Source organism: Phoenix dactylifera, chromosome 2 (genome assembly GCF_051530095.1).
Source record: "Phoenix dactylifera cultivar Ajwa chromosome 2, Ajwa_hap1_PhDact_Kaust_v1.1, whole genome shotgun sequence".
In the NCBI taxonomy this organism is placed as follows: domain Eukaryota; kingdom Viridiplantae; phylum Streptophyta; class Magnoliopsida; order Arecales; family Arecaceae; genus Phoenix; species Phoenix dactylifera.
In genome coordinates, this window is record NC_143191.1 from 38,214,040 (window position 1) to 38,229,189 (window position 15,150).

Below are 15,150 nucleotides of genomic sequence, written 5' to 3' on the forward strand. Positions count from 1 at the left end.
TATAATTAGATCAATCTGTCACGCGTACACTGAAGGCAGTCTCTCTCTCTGAGAGCAAAATCTGTGCAGCCGTGGCAAGACTGCATTATACCTGTTAGGGATAACTAGCATCTAGTATTTCTGGAACCCTTTCGTAGGAGAAGAAAAGAAAAAGCTGGCCATTTAAGTACTTCTCAATCATCTTATCAGATCAATTCAGAAGACCATGTCTTTCTTGTACAGTGCAGTAGTTTCGAGATAGACATTCTTCTTGAAATATAACATCTAGATGGCCTTTTCAAGTTTACACATATAATGTTGGCATTCAGTCTCAACTTTCAATTTCCAGCTGTCACTGGTAGTTTAACAACAAAAGTGCCGCATAAATATACACTGGTCATTGGCATGGCAGTATCATCAACCAAATTGCATTTGAAACAATGCATCTGGAACCATGGCAGATAATTCGTTCTTGTAGACAAGAAAATTGATTCCAATGAGGGAAGATTTGATTCGGAAAACAAAAGAACACTGCATTAGCTTTCACGTCGTCATTTGCATAAACTCCAAATATTTTCTCTGACAAAGTCTTGTCACTTCACGCTATACTATACATGAAAAATTAAACGTTCATCAAGTCACCTAGAGTGGTACAGGAAGGCAACCATGTAAACAGTAAAATAGTATTATTTAACTCCCAAGCATATAAATATTCAGCATAAATTTGTGTTCGATTTGTGGCCCTTGAGGTATCAGACTCCATTTTGTGTTCAGATATACCTGTGTAATACAGTTCTAGAAAATGCCATAATAATGACTAAAGCATTTGCCGAGTGTTTAATCGTGGAAAAGACCCAGCACGCAGAGCAGAGCACACTTTCATTTCAGAGAATCGTAACAACTTCTATATGATAAAATCAGGTGAATACATGATACATTAGCACTCAGTCCAAAAGAATTGTGTATCATTATATTCTGAGTCCAGTAAATTTGAGTAAATGACAAAGCACTCAGCAAATCCATATTCAATACCGCTCAAGCATTTGCCTTCTTTTGTTTAATTAAATTTCCGTGACAGTGGTTCCAAAGTGCCATGAAACAGCTGAGGAATACCAAGGACCAAGAGCCTCAAAATACCAGCACTTCTGCAGCAAATACTAGCAAAACAGCAAGGGCTTAAATTCCGGCCTTCTTCCAGACTGCTCGTCCACCAATCACTTCGATGCATTAAGAACTGATACAAAGTGAGATCCAGATATGATTATGGGAGTGTGACAACACGGCCATTAGCACCAAGAAATTCTACAATGCTGTTTGGCCCTGTGAAACAAATCCCAGTTCTACCAAGATAAGGATATGCAAGATGGGGTGGAAAGAGTTCTCTTCGACCTCCATGCCATGCAAAAAACTCATTTTTGCGGTTGTGGCTTTCCAATAGAGTGTAGATATACGGAGACCGAAACAACCCTGAAAGAAAACATGCATTTAAGATCAAGAGTAGAATTTGGTTTTGGGTCCAATAACAAGGTTGGAGATAGTGTTTGAACATTGGCGACCTTGAGGTTTCCCAATTTAATATTGCTCACCAATCAAAATGAGAAACTACTGTATCCTTAATCAAACCATGGAGCTGGAGTTCAGATGCTTACGTAGATCCAAGGAAGAATGCAAGGGAAAGATGGAAGCCAAAAAGAAACACTGATACAACAGCTGTCAGAAGCATGGCAACTGAAGTTGAATAGACCTGTACATAATGCAAGCATAAACAGTCAGGCAAAATGACACAACTAAAATTCAAGTAGCGGGACATAACTGGATTCATATTCGCTTCTTTGAGGGGGCGTTTGGTATGGGGCGATCATCCTAGGATCAAGAGTGATGTGGGTGGAGGTGATGAGATCACCGCATTTGGTTGCACTACAGTGATCCTACGTGGCGGTGATCCTAAATCACCTCCACTCTTCAAATCACCGCCCAACCCGGTGATGGGATACCCGTCCTTGAGGTCAGAAATTCAAGATCACCTCAGGGCAGTGATCCTGGGTTGAAAGTTAAAGACAAAAATACCCCTCAATTTAGCAGAAAAATTGATATATCAATATACCATCAATATATTATGTCAATCTTATATATATATAATATTATGTTGATATTATATATTATATTAATGATATATATTATATTATAATATATTACTAATCATATTATTATTGAAGGATAATATATTTTATATGATTAATAAATATATGATAAGGGCTATTAAAAGTAGAATATGTGATAAAATTATGGAGCTATTATAGGAATTAGCATATTGATTTACATTTTTGATTCATGAAAATTAAAAATACATAAAAAATCCATTTAAGATATATCAGGGGTATTTGTGGTATAATGTGGTCGATGATCTTGGATCCCCGTACCATACCAAACAAGTTACTCCTGAATATCCGGAGATTTTTAATCACTGGAGCATGACCTACCAAACACATTGATCTTAGATCACTGGGAGTCAAATCACCCCAGCATTCGGATCACCGGAGATCTTAGATCACCATGGTGATCTTGTTGGGGTTACCAAACGCCCCCTGAATGACTTCTTCCACAGTTCTAAAGGAGCGAAATACTGGTCTAAGTCAGATGTGGCTTATTTTAGCTGAATTGTAGGTATATCACTTTTTGCACTTACAACATAAAATTTAATCATGTTCGCCATTGTGTTGACAAAATGGCGGACTAGCTTGCTGAGGAGATGAGATTGAGGGATATCATTTTTTTTTTGATTTTTTCCCTTCCGATCTATGTCAAAGAAGCTCATGTTTTTGCAATTATCCCATTTTCTAACTTTCACACCATGAAAACTATTATGAATTAAAAAAGAGAAGCATCCAAACTTATTTATACCTATCAGAAATCATATGGGCCACAACTCAGGTATATTCTGTAATATCTTAATGAAAATTCAAACTTTGCATCATGTGGAAGCTAATGTTTTACAATACTAGCAGAGAATTGATAGCTTAATTTTGGGAAGTGATGGTGCAGCAATCTTTGAATATGTGAGTGGTATTCCACAAACTACATACTGCATTGATTTTGCGAATATGTGAAGGATTTTATCGGCAACATAAAGCCAAATAGTCCAAATTTTGTCATTAAGCACATAGCATAGTCCATTATTAATTCTGCACATCCAAAAGCAAGCCACTGACCAGAAGGTTAGCATCTTTTTTCTATTTCTAAATGCAGTTAAGCACAAGGAAACCCATCCATCCTTTAAATCTATAAGCTTGAAAATCAACTATAAGAAGATGGCATTTACTATGTATGTGCGGTGCAAAGCTCTACAAGCCTACATAATTAACATAATAACTTTAGTTGATACAATAACAAAATGCAACTTCCACTGTTTTTACCTTCACAATGTTATCGGCATATTTCATAACCATTGATACAGCAATGCCACTGCACATAAATCAATAGAACTCAGATAAGTGCAAACATGGAAACTACATTCTCAGTTTTTTGATTAAGATACCTGAGTGCATGATTGACAATCATGCAAACTGTAATAAATGAATAGCCATGAAAGAATCCTCTGCACAGCAAGGCATAAGTCAGCTCTATCAAATTCAAGATTATTGAAACCAATTTAAAATTTAATGATGAATTATTAAAAAGGGATAAATGATTCTGAATGCTCACTTGTTCATGACTTCATCATAATCCTGAACAATAATTGCGATTAGATTAAAAATCATTCCAAATATGTACAACCAGAAGTTCTGCACATTAATATTTCTTGAAGGGCGTTTTTTAATAATAGCCTGCATGGCAGAAAATAAACATATTATATAGCACGCCAAGATTAGAAGCTATTGCTGAATAATACAAATGATGGAGACTTGCATACAGTTTTTCAACAACATGACAAAATAAGAAAAATGAAATATCCTACATCCACAATATTAAGTATACCTCTGTGTATACCCCAGCAAAGCCACTTAGAAGTGCCATGACCTGGTAAGGAAATTTTAAATATTATTACTTGTATAAAGTCCAACCAATTAGGTAAGAGAATTCCTCAAGTAGAAAAAAAAAAAGTGCTCCACATGATCTATAACTCACAATGGCCATCACCCAACCTTGAAAAGGAGTCTGAAGAACATGATCAGAACTGCATGAAAGATAATGTCTTATGGAGTTACAAAGCCAAAACTTGAAAGAATACCCACAAGGATATTATCGTCATTGATAAAGAGACTGCGTGAGAGAGAGAACCTATGCGACTGGCTACAATTATCATTAACGTGTAAGAGTAGCTGGCGGACCTATGGTTCATAACAAAGCCCAGCATATGAATAAATAATATATTATGCTTACGAAGGGTTAAGTTGAGCTGTAGTGCACCCTGCACACAAAAGAATAAAAGCTGCCCACTGGATTTCACTTAACCTGAAATAAAACAATTAATACAAGGAGCAGAATTAGCAATTTTTGAATTTAGGATATGAGCTAGCAGCAAAAGTAAAGGAAAATAATCATTTGATCCAAATCAGAAAAAAAAAATGAAAGCTCATTTTTTAACATTTCTGCAAATTCCTCAAATATGAGTGACATAATAAGAAGTTTTATCACCAAACCCTGCTAATCAAAGTCTTGTACAACAGTACAAGGTAAGTGCATGATAGAGATTTCCTTTCATCATTTCAATTCCTCCTCTTGATGTGTAGAAATTACTCAGTTATGAGAAATATCAACTTGTACTGACATATGGTACAGAAGTTGGTGTCGACATAGCAAAGGTGACACCAACTACCACATGTTGGTACGGCATGATATGGTATCGAGAGGTACACCGAGTAGCGGTTCTCTACCAATACAGTATGCCCAGTATCGACCGGTACAAATTAGTACTTCAACCCTGATGCTAAGGCTGACTTGATGTCAACCCTCCCATTAGTCATACTTGGTGCTGTTTGACACAGAAATGCTTATGGAGGGGGCTTCACTGCCCACACCATGGTAAGTAAACTGCAGATCAACCAATTGTCATCAGTGCAAACAACACCATAAACAATAAAACAAATAAACACTCCTATGCATAAAGAAAGGGTGTCACAATGCACGAGGCTCCTGCTACTGCAGGATCTGGGGAGGGTTAAATGCACGCAGCCTTACCCCTGCATGCAGAGAAGCTATTTTCGTATTTCAGATCTGTAACACCCAAGTCACGATGGAACATTCTTACCATGGTGCCAAGAGGCCCACCCTCTACAAACAGTTCAATGCATAGTATACAAAAATTAACATCATCTAAGTAGCCTAAGTTAATAGTTCTCATCAGAAGATAAGCAACTGCAGTCGCTCATCAGAAAAGTAAACAACTATATTCTGCTAGATATTAAAGTTCTTACCTCTTTTTTAGAATGATACGATATAACACACCAGTGCTGATAATGTTTAGGTTCTTCAAAATTTGGTAAGCAGGGGCATCCACATATGCAAAGATGTAATACTGGTAGAAATAAAATATCAATTGGTTATAGTATTCATTATTGCAAATCCAAATCTTTACCATCAAAAGCATCTGAATAATAGTTTACCTGTAGTAAGTTTTTAATGAGGTAAAGTATTGCAGGAATAGGATAAACACTAACTTCATCAAAAGATGTATTTAACCTGAAAATTACAAGATGATACACATAAGAGCAACAAGATTAATTAATAAATACATAATCAAACATTTAATCTAACTTCTAAACCAGTCAAACACATAGTTGGACACTTGGACAGGACTTCTTTGTAAGGTTAATATGTATAAAGGATCTAGTAACAAATATTAGCAAGAAGACCAACATATCAACTAAGGACAAACTTAGAGCCTGCTTGTAATTGTTATTGCCTTTGCATTTTTGTTTCTCTCCAAATTAGTGAAATAGCACATGGAGATTGATGCTGCAGATAGCATTTTCACAAAACTTCTGCTATTTTTGGCTTTCATTTTCCCTTTTTTCCTGAAAGCAACAAATCTCTTCTTCCAAAAACTTTAAAAGATTTAAGAGATAATTTTGCAAAAAGGGTTTCATCATACACGAGTAAGACTGGAAATGGGCCCTTTGGATCAAGCCTTAGGCCAAGCCCAAGACTGTTTGGGTTGCGCTTGGGCCTAAAAATAGGGCCCGAATAAATTTCGGGCCAGGCTTCGGCTTGAGCCCAGACCAGGCCCCACCCAAAGCCCAAGCCCAACGTCTAACCCAAAGCTCAAGCCTCAAACCCAGCCCGATCTTGGCCCAAATTCATTAACAAGATTTTGCCAAGAGTCTTTAGGATTGGGCCTGAGCATTTTGAGCCAATTAGTTCAAGAATTTTGAGTGAATCGGCCAATTTGGGTTGAGTCCAACCTTTCATCCTAGACAAGCTTTGGGCCAAGCCAAGCTCGATCTTAGTCCAGGGTTTTGAAATAAACTTCAGGCCTAAGCCCGGACAAAGCCCAAAAAGATTTTTCAGGCCGAGATCAGCTCCAGCTCATTTCTTTCTTGGGTCTTGAAAAGAAAAACAGAAAACAAAAGCAATACCAAATGGGTTGGTAGACACAAATGCATAAGCCTATATAATGAAAATTACAATTCACAAAAAAGATAGCTCTATATACCACATATTCATTAAAAAATAGATAGAATGATTCCAACTATACTAGCTCAACTGTTTTCATTTCTAAATGCTTCTCCATGTGAGATGCATTAAAATCCTACTTATGTAAGTAATTAATTGTCTATATAGACTTTAATGAGAATAACTCTATAGATGACTACAATTTAATAGGACATATTAAGTATCTTTTATGGTAAAATTTGAATACAAATTATGTGTTTCTAATGCTGCTTTGTTAGTGAGCATGGTACATCATTAGCAATTTGTTTCTCTTATCACTTTGTTCAACTAAACAAAAAAATTAAGATGGAAAACTGATTAACATTTCTAACATATTGTAAGAATTTTAAGTTTCATATAAAACTTCTAAAAATTGAATGAGATGCTTTAGTAAGTTAAACAAGGTTTAACAATCTTAGTAAACTTCTATTGCTACCTGTTAATAGCTACAAAATGTTGAGGCACAAAGGCTAAATAGAGAGAATTACATTCATATAGGTAGTTCCTATGCAATAGTTTTTTCTTTGATTTTAAATTTTTAAAGAAAATGGACTTGTAATCAGGTAAAAGGACAACCACTTTTAGTAATGGAAGAGCTTACTTATTGTCTTCAGTGACACCTTGACTCCTCCAGATTTTAGCAAGGGCTACAAGTGACATTGCACATTTTAAAGCCTCCACCTAGTCAAAAAGAACAGAAAACAGATACAACATCACAAAGAAAACTATAAAGATTTCCAAATTCACAACTCTCTCTCTCTCTCTGGCCCCCCAACCCAGACCCATGCATGCACACACATAAAAGCAGATATAATTATCAAGCAACATTTCTTCAATTTAAAAGAACTAGTCAACCAGGACTTGCAGCTTTATTCATTTGACTGAGACTGCTATTCCCTCACCGAAAAGTTTGCTGTTGTCACACTGTATTCATACTTTCCAGCTCTTTTGGACCAAACAATCAGTATTGCCTGTGAACTTGTCAGCAATGTTAATGCAAGTGTAACAATTGATCTGCCAAAGCCATGAGTACAACAAGAAAATCATATCAGACGGTCACTTTATTTCTTTCATCATGTAATTTAAATACTCTGAAGCAGACTTACTTTAGCTTCCAACTAGACTTGGTTGAGCCACCTAAAGAGCTAGGCGCGCTATTAATAACAACTGCAGAAACAAAAATAACTACATGGTTCAAAAGATGGACATGGAGCTGGAAACCAAAACAGGCAGTTACCCATCAAGTATGGCTTCAGGAACATAGCTTAAACTTGAAAAAAACATACCACCAGAGAGAGGCTTCCTATGTAGACTCTCTATATCATTTTGAGATGTATCCTCATAGTTTTCCTATAAATTGCATACCAAAAATTTATTATATTCAGTAATAAGGAAAAATCATCAATAAAGCCCTCATAACTATAGAGCAAAAGATGAAAAATGCTTCAGTTCGATGGTAAAAGTCATGGTCTGTGGTTACTGGAGGGTAGGGTATATAATAATCATCATCATAATCTTTCTTATAAAAGAATCTTAAAAGAAACCCATAATTTGAACTACAAAGGAACATTTTAGCAGTTTTTTGACTTCATATGTACTATCATACTGGTTTTCATATTTCATTCAAGACATGTAACTCTAAAGACAAACCCAACCCCCATTCAAAGAAGAACCATTAGAGGACCTCAAAAAAGTGTCGAAAATGATAAACAAAAACTCGGCCATTCAACGGGACCCGTACAGAACCGGTACCGTACCGGTTTGGGCCACCACCGGTACCAGTATGGCGGACCTTGCTTGTTATAATGCTTGTATGTAACAGTTTATGCTTAGACTGAAAAAAAATCAATTCAACTAAGAGGGATTTAAATGAGAAATCAAAACAAAAAGTATACAAGAAAACTGCTGAAATCAAATTGATCAGTTAGTAGTTGCAAAGATACCATAGATCAACTAATATGCATTATCTACAACTCAAAGAAGAAACATCCATGTATCAAGAAAAGAACAAACAACCAATCCAACCTACTAAAAGTAATCAATCACCATGTTGCCTCAAAAAGGTTTATATTCAAAATTAAGAGGACCTATCTTCTAGCATGGTCATGAATCTATGTTCATATATTTGTGGATACATATCCACGTATATTAATTTGTGTCTACATTGTACGCATAAATATATCTATGGGTGTGCACGCGTGCACACAAATATACATCCTATGAAGTAAAACGGGTGCCTTCTTACCCTAGTTATTTCTCCATCATGCCTCCCTCAATTTCCTCCTCCACTCCAAAAAAAGGGTTTTCTTCAACCTATCTCTCCCCCCTCATCTGCCTGATTCTCCTAAATCTATCTTCTAAAAATAAAACTTCATAATTTCAATATATATCCTTTACACAAAAAACATACCTAGATTACAAGTACCACAGAAATGAGGAAAACATGCAGCAAAAATCATGAGACTTGAGTTTAACCAACAGGTAAATTAGTCGATTAAAGTATTAACAAGCAAAAAAAAAAAGAAGCAAAACATGGGATTTGAATCTGAAAACATAAAGACGAGGAAGATGGGCATCAATTCTAAAGTTGGTTGAAAGAAAATCACTCCAAAAGGATAGTGAAGCTTTAACCAAGACATGTACATAACTCTAAAACTATCTCGAGAACCTAAATGCAACAAACTACACCGCGTGCATACAAGTGAAAGACTGACTCTCAACCTAAAATCTATATAGACTGCAATTTTCCAGGAAAAACTGAAAATTGTTAAAATAATTGCCTACATTCAAGTAAAATACATCATCAAATTCAATTATTACTTGGATTTCATTTGAATAAACCAAGGATTCTAATAAACCATGCAGTACGGATTATATACAGAAAAAAGGTTTCAAATAAACAACTAACACCAAACAAAACATAATGCCCAACAAATAAACCAAGGAATATACACTAAAGATATCAAATGCGTCATTCAAGGAAATTAACAGCAGTTAATTCCGAGTTCACCCCTAATTAACCAAAGAACATTCACGCAAACAGAGAATGTAGACGTGCATTCGAAGTGGAGAAGATGAAATCAAGCACAAACCCAAGACACATAAACAATCAAAAACAAGAAAATTAAAAAAAAAAATCAAAACTAAACAAAATCTAGCTCACTAACTGCCTAATCAGCGCCTCATATCAACACATCAAAGCAACCCCAGTGCTCATATCAAGAACCCCAACAAGAAACCCCAACCGAAGGAACCTAAGAAGAGTCATTTCTTTACCCAGGAAATGTCTCTAGGCCCCGACCGGATTCAAAAAAAAAAGAAAAAAGAAGGCCCTTCAAGTCACTTTCTTGAATCGCTTACAGAAAGGGGTTATCAATTAGAAACGCCAGGATATAAAGAGAAACTGAGAAGAATGGAGACAGATCTCCTTCACCTGATCTTTGATTTTGCGGTACTCCATCTCTCGTCGAGCGCGGAGAGAGAGTGAAGTGATCTGATCGCTCTCCCTTCTCTTTCTTCACTGCTCGCTGGGCTTCCCACCAGTCCCCCTCACCGACGAAACCTCGATGGCGATCGAAATCGTTATAGCTCTCGAATGGGAGCCACATCGGCTGGGAACCGCGAAACGCGAAACATCTTCGTCTGCAAACAGGGACGTCGTAGACGTGATGATGGGCCCCACAGAATTGTGTGGCCCAGCTTGCGAGCCTGTTGGATTTCAAATAACCCAAATGGGCCGGGCTTAGTTGGTGCTTAGGAAGAGATGCATATATGGGATCCGCATAGCCGCAGACATGAGACCGGCCAAGCTCTCATGAGTCATGGCCGCAGCAATTCATGTATCTCAATGAAGTCAGTTCCAACAGTGGAGTTAATGGCAGCTTCTTAAGGCTTAAGAGGGAGTTCTCTAGAGTGGTGAGAGAAATTTGTCTAAAGCGCGCTCTGAGACTTATTACTTTTTAATTTTTTTGAATGTATTTACACTAGATTTGTGTGAGGCATCTCTTATAACAAAAAAAAAGAAGTGGAGTTAATGGCAGCTTGGTATGGCTTGAGAAGGAGTTCTCTAGAGTGGTGAGAGGAAGCTGCCCTATAGCGCTCCGAGACATGTTACTTTCTGATTTTTTTGAATGTATTTACACTGGACTTGTGCGAGTCATCCATTGTAGCAAAAAAAAAAAAAAGTGAAGTTAATGGCAGCTTGGTATGGCTTAAGATCAACAATGAGAAATTTTCAGAATGGCAGAATTGTGTTAGAGGAAGACTCAGACTAATAAGATAATTTCAGATATTGAATTTAACTTTTTTTACTTTTCTTTGAATTGGAAAAGTTATAATAAGCACATGGTTCCATGATCAAACATCAGCAAATACTTAGAAAACATATTGGTCGTCAAACACTGCTCTTAGCCAAGCCACCATGATTCTAGAATTACTAAAATACTTCACCTAAATGAAAAATTTGGATTAGTTTTGACCATTCTAAGATGAAATACCATTCTACAAGGATGTTTTATGTTTCAGGGACATGTTCCTCAAATTTGCTTGAAGAACTTGATGTTTTTTGATGTCCACGATTCCAACATGCAGCTAATAACGGTTCGACTCTTTTGTTCTAGTCTTATGCGGAGATCTTTTAGGAAATTTCCTTCTAGTTTTCCATTAGAGACATTATTAGCTTTCATCAAAATTTTATGTTTATATAACCCTATAATTTTGCCTCTCTTTTTTTGTATCTAGATCAAAATTACATTTACATTTGGAATGTGTACAACTCACCTATATAAGGTGGTCTAGGATTTCGTTTGTGCAAACTTGGGTTTTAATAATAACTTTACGGAGAAGAATTTCTTACACCTCTCTGTTGTCCTTGTGGTTCCGCTTTCTTTTCAACTTGTAGTCTTGTTTTGGGGTGGTATCAGTTGTCATCAAAGCACAATCTCTCCATGGTATGCTTCATTGGAGCATGATAATTGGTGGTCAAAGAAGAAACCAAAACTAGCTAGAACTAGCAAACTGACTAGTTGTTTGCAATCAGCCATAGCAACAAGAGCGTGAGCTACGAGACATTGAGATGGATGAATTGATCAGAAAGCAAATTAAATTATTAATGAGTGCCTTGCACACGAGAAATTATACTCTACACACCATGCCGATCACTTGCTCTTTTTTGTGACCCTATTTATCATGTGTTTGTCTCGGTGATTGGTCTCTAGAAACGAGACAAGCTAGTTGGCATGGTGGTGCACGGCGATGCTAGTCCATATGGTGTAAGGTATAATCTAAAAAAAATTAATGACCTACTATCTAACGTTACAAGGGCAAATTAGCTCGTCTTCTTTCTGTGGGCTAATTATCAAGACGAGCACATCTTGAACGAGGCTCACAAAAAAGAGATGAGATGATTGATATGGTGCACGGCAATATGGTGCATGCAGTGTAGGATATAGTTTCATGGTGTACTCGTCATCTTCTGCTGGGTACAATCAGGAGGCTGTTCATGATGGGAAATGAGGCAACAATAGATAGTGGGTGCTTGGTCTCCTTCTCCCTTGGCAAGAAATATTTTGATAGTGTCCAATACATATGATTGCTATGGGTGCTTATCATCTTCTACTGGGTAGACCACGGCAATATGATGCCGTTCATGATGGGCGGAGAAACACTTGTCTGTTAAGGATTATTTTGGCCCCTACGAAGAAGCATTTTGCTTTCCCCAAGACTCAGAAAGGTATTAGTTTGGCGTCCATGAAGAATATTTTGGAGGCTATCAGGGAGATTGGAGTGATTATGTTAGTAGTAGAGTAAAATGGAGGAGCAGGCATTGTTCTGCTGGAGGAAGTCAGGCTTGTGATTCAGGAGTATCATGTCCTTCAAGATGAGTTGCCCCTAGGGTTGCCAGCCATGAGAGAAATTCAACATCACTTGGACAGTTGGACCTTATTCCAGGTGCTAACTTATCCAGGTGCAAGTTTTGGCAACATGAGTGAGATATTTTAGTAAATTTTGAAAAAGGGACTTCAGAAGTTATAAGACCAGCCTGGAAATTAGTATCAACAACACCATACTCTTTAGTCTCCACGTAGAGTGTGGAATTGGAAACCCTATTTATTTACTTTAGACTTTTTATCCATTAATAAAAAATAATTGTAACATTTATCATAAAGAGAATAAGCTTCAAGAGAATAATTTTGAGTTCTTTTAGAGTGGAGCTATGCAAGCACGAGATAAATTTTTCAAAAACCAGATCTTTTTTTTAAAAGCATGGATCCTCTGTAGTGTGCGGTTTGCACCGCAGAGTGCTATGCATCTTCTGATGGCATGTAAGACACTACAATCTCTCAGCATCAGACGGATGTCACAAAACAGGGGGTTCCCATCCCCCTTCCATCCCTCCTCCTATATCCAATCAATCACTGTGACCAAGTCTTTCTCAAGAAGTTATGCGCTCAACTTCCAACCTCCGTCTCGTGTAGGAGATGCTCTTCCAAGCTGCCCTAAGCTCCGCCTCTATAACTGAGAGCCCATCGACACTCTGCCCGCCCACTACAATCATCTGTGAATCGTGACCTCTGATCACAAAACCCACACCAGCCCTGCTACCGACAACAGAACTACTACCATCAAAGTTCACCTTTAGATAGCCGGAAGGTGGGGGCTCTGAAGACATAAGGAAGAACCTGGGCGCTAAAGCATCCGAACGGGGGTCCCAAATGTCCTTGGCCATCCCAGGTGAACTCGTCGTCGTAGTAACCCTGATGATCACAGTCGCCTGGATATAGGCTCTCTCCAGAATACTCCATGGAGACTCCCACCTATCGTCGAAAACCCTGGCGTTCCTATCCAATCATATGTGGTATGCCACATAGGTCAATCGGATCCTCCACGCTACCGTCCTTGGGCTCCACGCTACCGTCCTTAGCTAGTGTAGTAGGTCGCCTGCAAATCAGGTAGCCTGGCACTGTAGAAGGCCCGCACAGCTCTAGATCTGTGCTGCCCGCTCGCATCGAAGCAACACATGACTGATGAATTCCTCTACATCCGAGCACTAGGCACAACTCGGAGTGATCCGAACACCTCTCCCCGCTAGCACTCTCCTCGTAGGTAGGCATCCCCAAGCCACTTTCCATAGAAACAGGGCCATATGAAGGTGGATCCGCCACCTTCAGATCTACCTACCATTCATCTGCCTAACAAACTCCCCTCCCATCACCCTTGGATATCCGTGATGCATACCCTGGATCTGCCTGTAACCATCCAAACCAATATGTCTGTCACCTCTACATGTAACCATCCAAACCAATCTGTCTGTCACCTCCACTGTGGGTAGTGGAATAGCCATGATCAACTCAACCAGCTACACCCTAAAGAGCTCCCAAATCAGCGGCCCTCTAGCCTGGATCTTTTTGGTAGAGTCCCGCAAACATTTCCGGACTCGTGGTTGTTTTTCACCATGGGCTTCTATGATGGCAAAGGGACCGGGTCAGGCCTTCCAAATGCGCGCGCGACCTGCTGCTTTCAGCTACGTGCTTGCAGATACGCAATCACGCACGATCACGCCTCTGAAGGCACCTCCAGGGAGTGATAGGACGGCCTCGCGCGTACGAAAGACGAAAGAGCTGACCCGTTCCGCCAGCAAGAGAGTTTGGCCGAGCTTGGGAAGCCGCGGAGGTTCTCGGGCGGCAAAGTTCGGTCACGGGGAGTATGATTGGCTGAGATGGCCTCATCTTATCAGAGAACATAGCCAAGCATCCATGGATCTCCACGATGACACCCTACTCCAATTCTCTGTTATCACATAACAAAGGCAGCGACACACAACGAGTTTGTTTAAACATCTTAAAAACTCCTAAACAAACCTAGATGCAGATTAGTCCTTAATTCATCTAACATCTAATGAGAAACGTTCCAGCTTCTGTAGGATTTTGTTACGGAATTAACCTTATCAACCCCCATAGTAACCAATAAATATATCATGTATCAAATAATTCACCAGGGATCACAAATATCCACAACTTCCAGTTAGACTGTTTCCAACTTTCAAGGTGAAGGAAGGAAAAATAACGGCCCCAGCAAAAAAATATAAATTGGATCCGTCACTGAGCAGTTGAAACCTCCAGATCCCAGGGGAACAAGTTTGACCCATTGGATATTACATCAACAAAAAAACTGAGCTGAAATGGTGCTCATCTCTCAGGCTCCAAGCCGTTAAAACATGAGATCACTCACTCTAATCACAGATGATGGCCATCAAAAGTTTTTGACTGCTTCATTAGAGAAGAATGGCGCTCAGATTATTCTACACAATGAAACAACGCATACAAGTCTCGCCTCTCGTGTCCCTGTTTCTCGTAGTACAAGAAAATCGTTCTATCGTGATTAATCTCCAACCATGATTCATTGACGCTTACACGCTCAAGCAGCTTTCTTGCAGTAGTTTTCAAGCCATTCCATCGTGACACTCTTTGGCCTCTCGAGTGGTAATCCAAGCGCACGATCCCATATAAGCTGGAACATAAT

The 15,150-nt window shown here is 38.5% G+C and overlaps 2 protein-coding genes across 3 annotated transcripts in view; both read right to left on the reverse strand.

The window, feature by feature from the left end:
- Nucleotides 1–861: 861 nt before the first annotated feature.
- LOC103718420 (CMP-sialic acid transporter 2) lies at nt 862–10,300 on the reverse strand. 2 transcript variants are annotated; one of them, XM_008807234.6, is made up of 15 exons: nt 10,064–10,259; nt 7,917–7,980; nt 7,737–7,797; nt 7,533–7,644; nt 7,232–7,311; nt 5,583–5,658; nt 5,394–5,494; nt 4,360–4,431; nt 4,105–4,153; nt 3,955–3,996; nt 3,682–3,803; nt 3,515–3,574; nt 3,393–3,441; nt 1,629–1,723; nt 862–1,446 (listed from the first exon to the last, which is right to left on the reverse strand). In XM_008807234.6, the coding sequence occupies exons 1-15, from the start codon at nt 10,088–10,090 to the stop codon at nt 1,389–1,391; spliced, it is 1,068 nt and encodes a 355-aa protein (XP_008805456.1). In that variant the 5' UTR covers nt 10,091–10,259; the 3' UTR covers nt 862–1,388. The 2 variants fall into 2 exon arrangements, with proteins under 2 accessions (XP_008805456.1, XP_038983990.1); XM_039128062.3 differs by lacking the exon at nt 7,917–7,980 and having other exon boundaries at nt 10,064–10,300.
- Nucleotides 10,301–14,588: 4,288 nt separating this feature from the next.
- LOC103718421 (citrate synthase, mitochondrial) overlaps nt 14,589–15,150 on the reverse strand; it is a 28,010-nt gene continuing 27,448 nt past the window's right edge. Inside the window, exon 20 of the mRNA XM_008807235.6 lies at nt 14,589–15,138. Coding sequence (XP_008805457.1) covers nt 15,046–15,138 — 93 coding nt within the window. The 3' untranslated portion in view covers nt 14,589–15,045. The remainder of the gene's footprint in view (nt 15,139–15,150) is intronic.

Excerpts from the sequence above, each read along its gene's own strand:
- LOC103718420 (XM_039128062.3), bottom strand. The coding sequence starts at position 10,238 with ATGTGGCTCCCATTCGAGAGCTATAACGATTTCGATCGCCATCGAGGT. Across the intron at positions 5,659-7,231 it reads GGTGTCACTGAAGACAATAA|GTTAAATACATCTTTTGATG; the intron begins GTAAGCTCTTCC and ends TGTAATTTTCAG. Across the intron at positions 4,154-4,359 it reads ACAGCTCAACTTAACCCTTC|TTCTGATCATGTTCTTCAGA; the intron begins GTAAGCATAATA and ends TCTTTCATGCAG.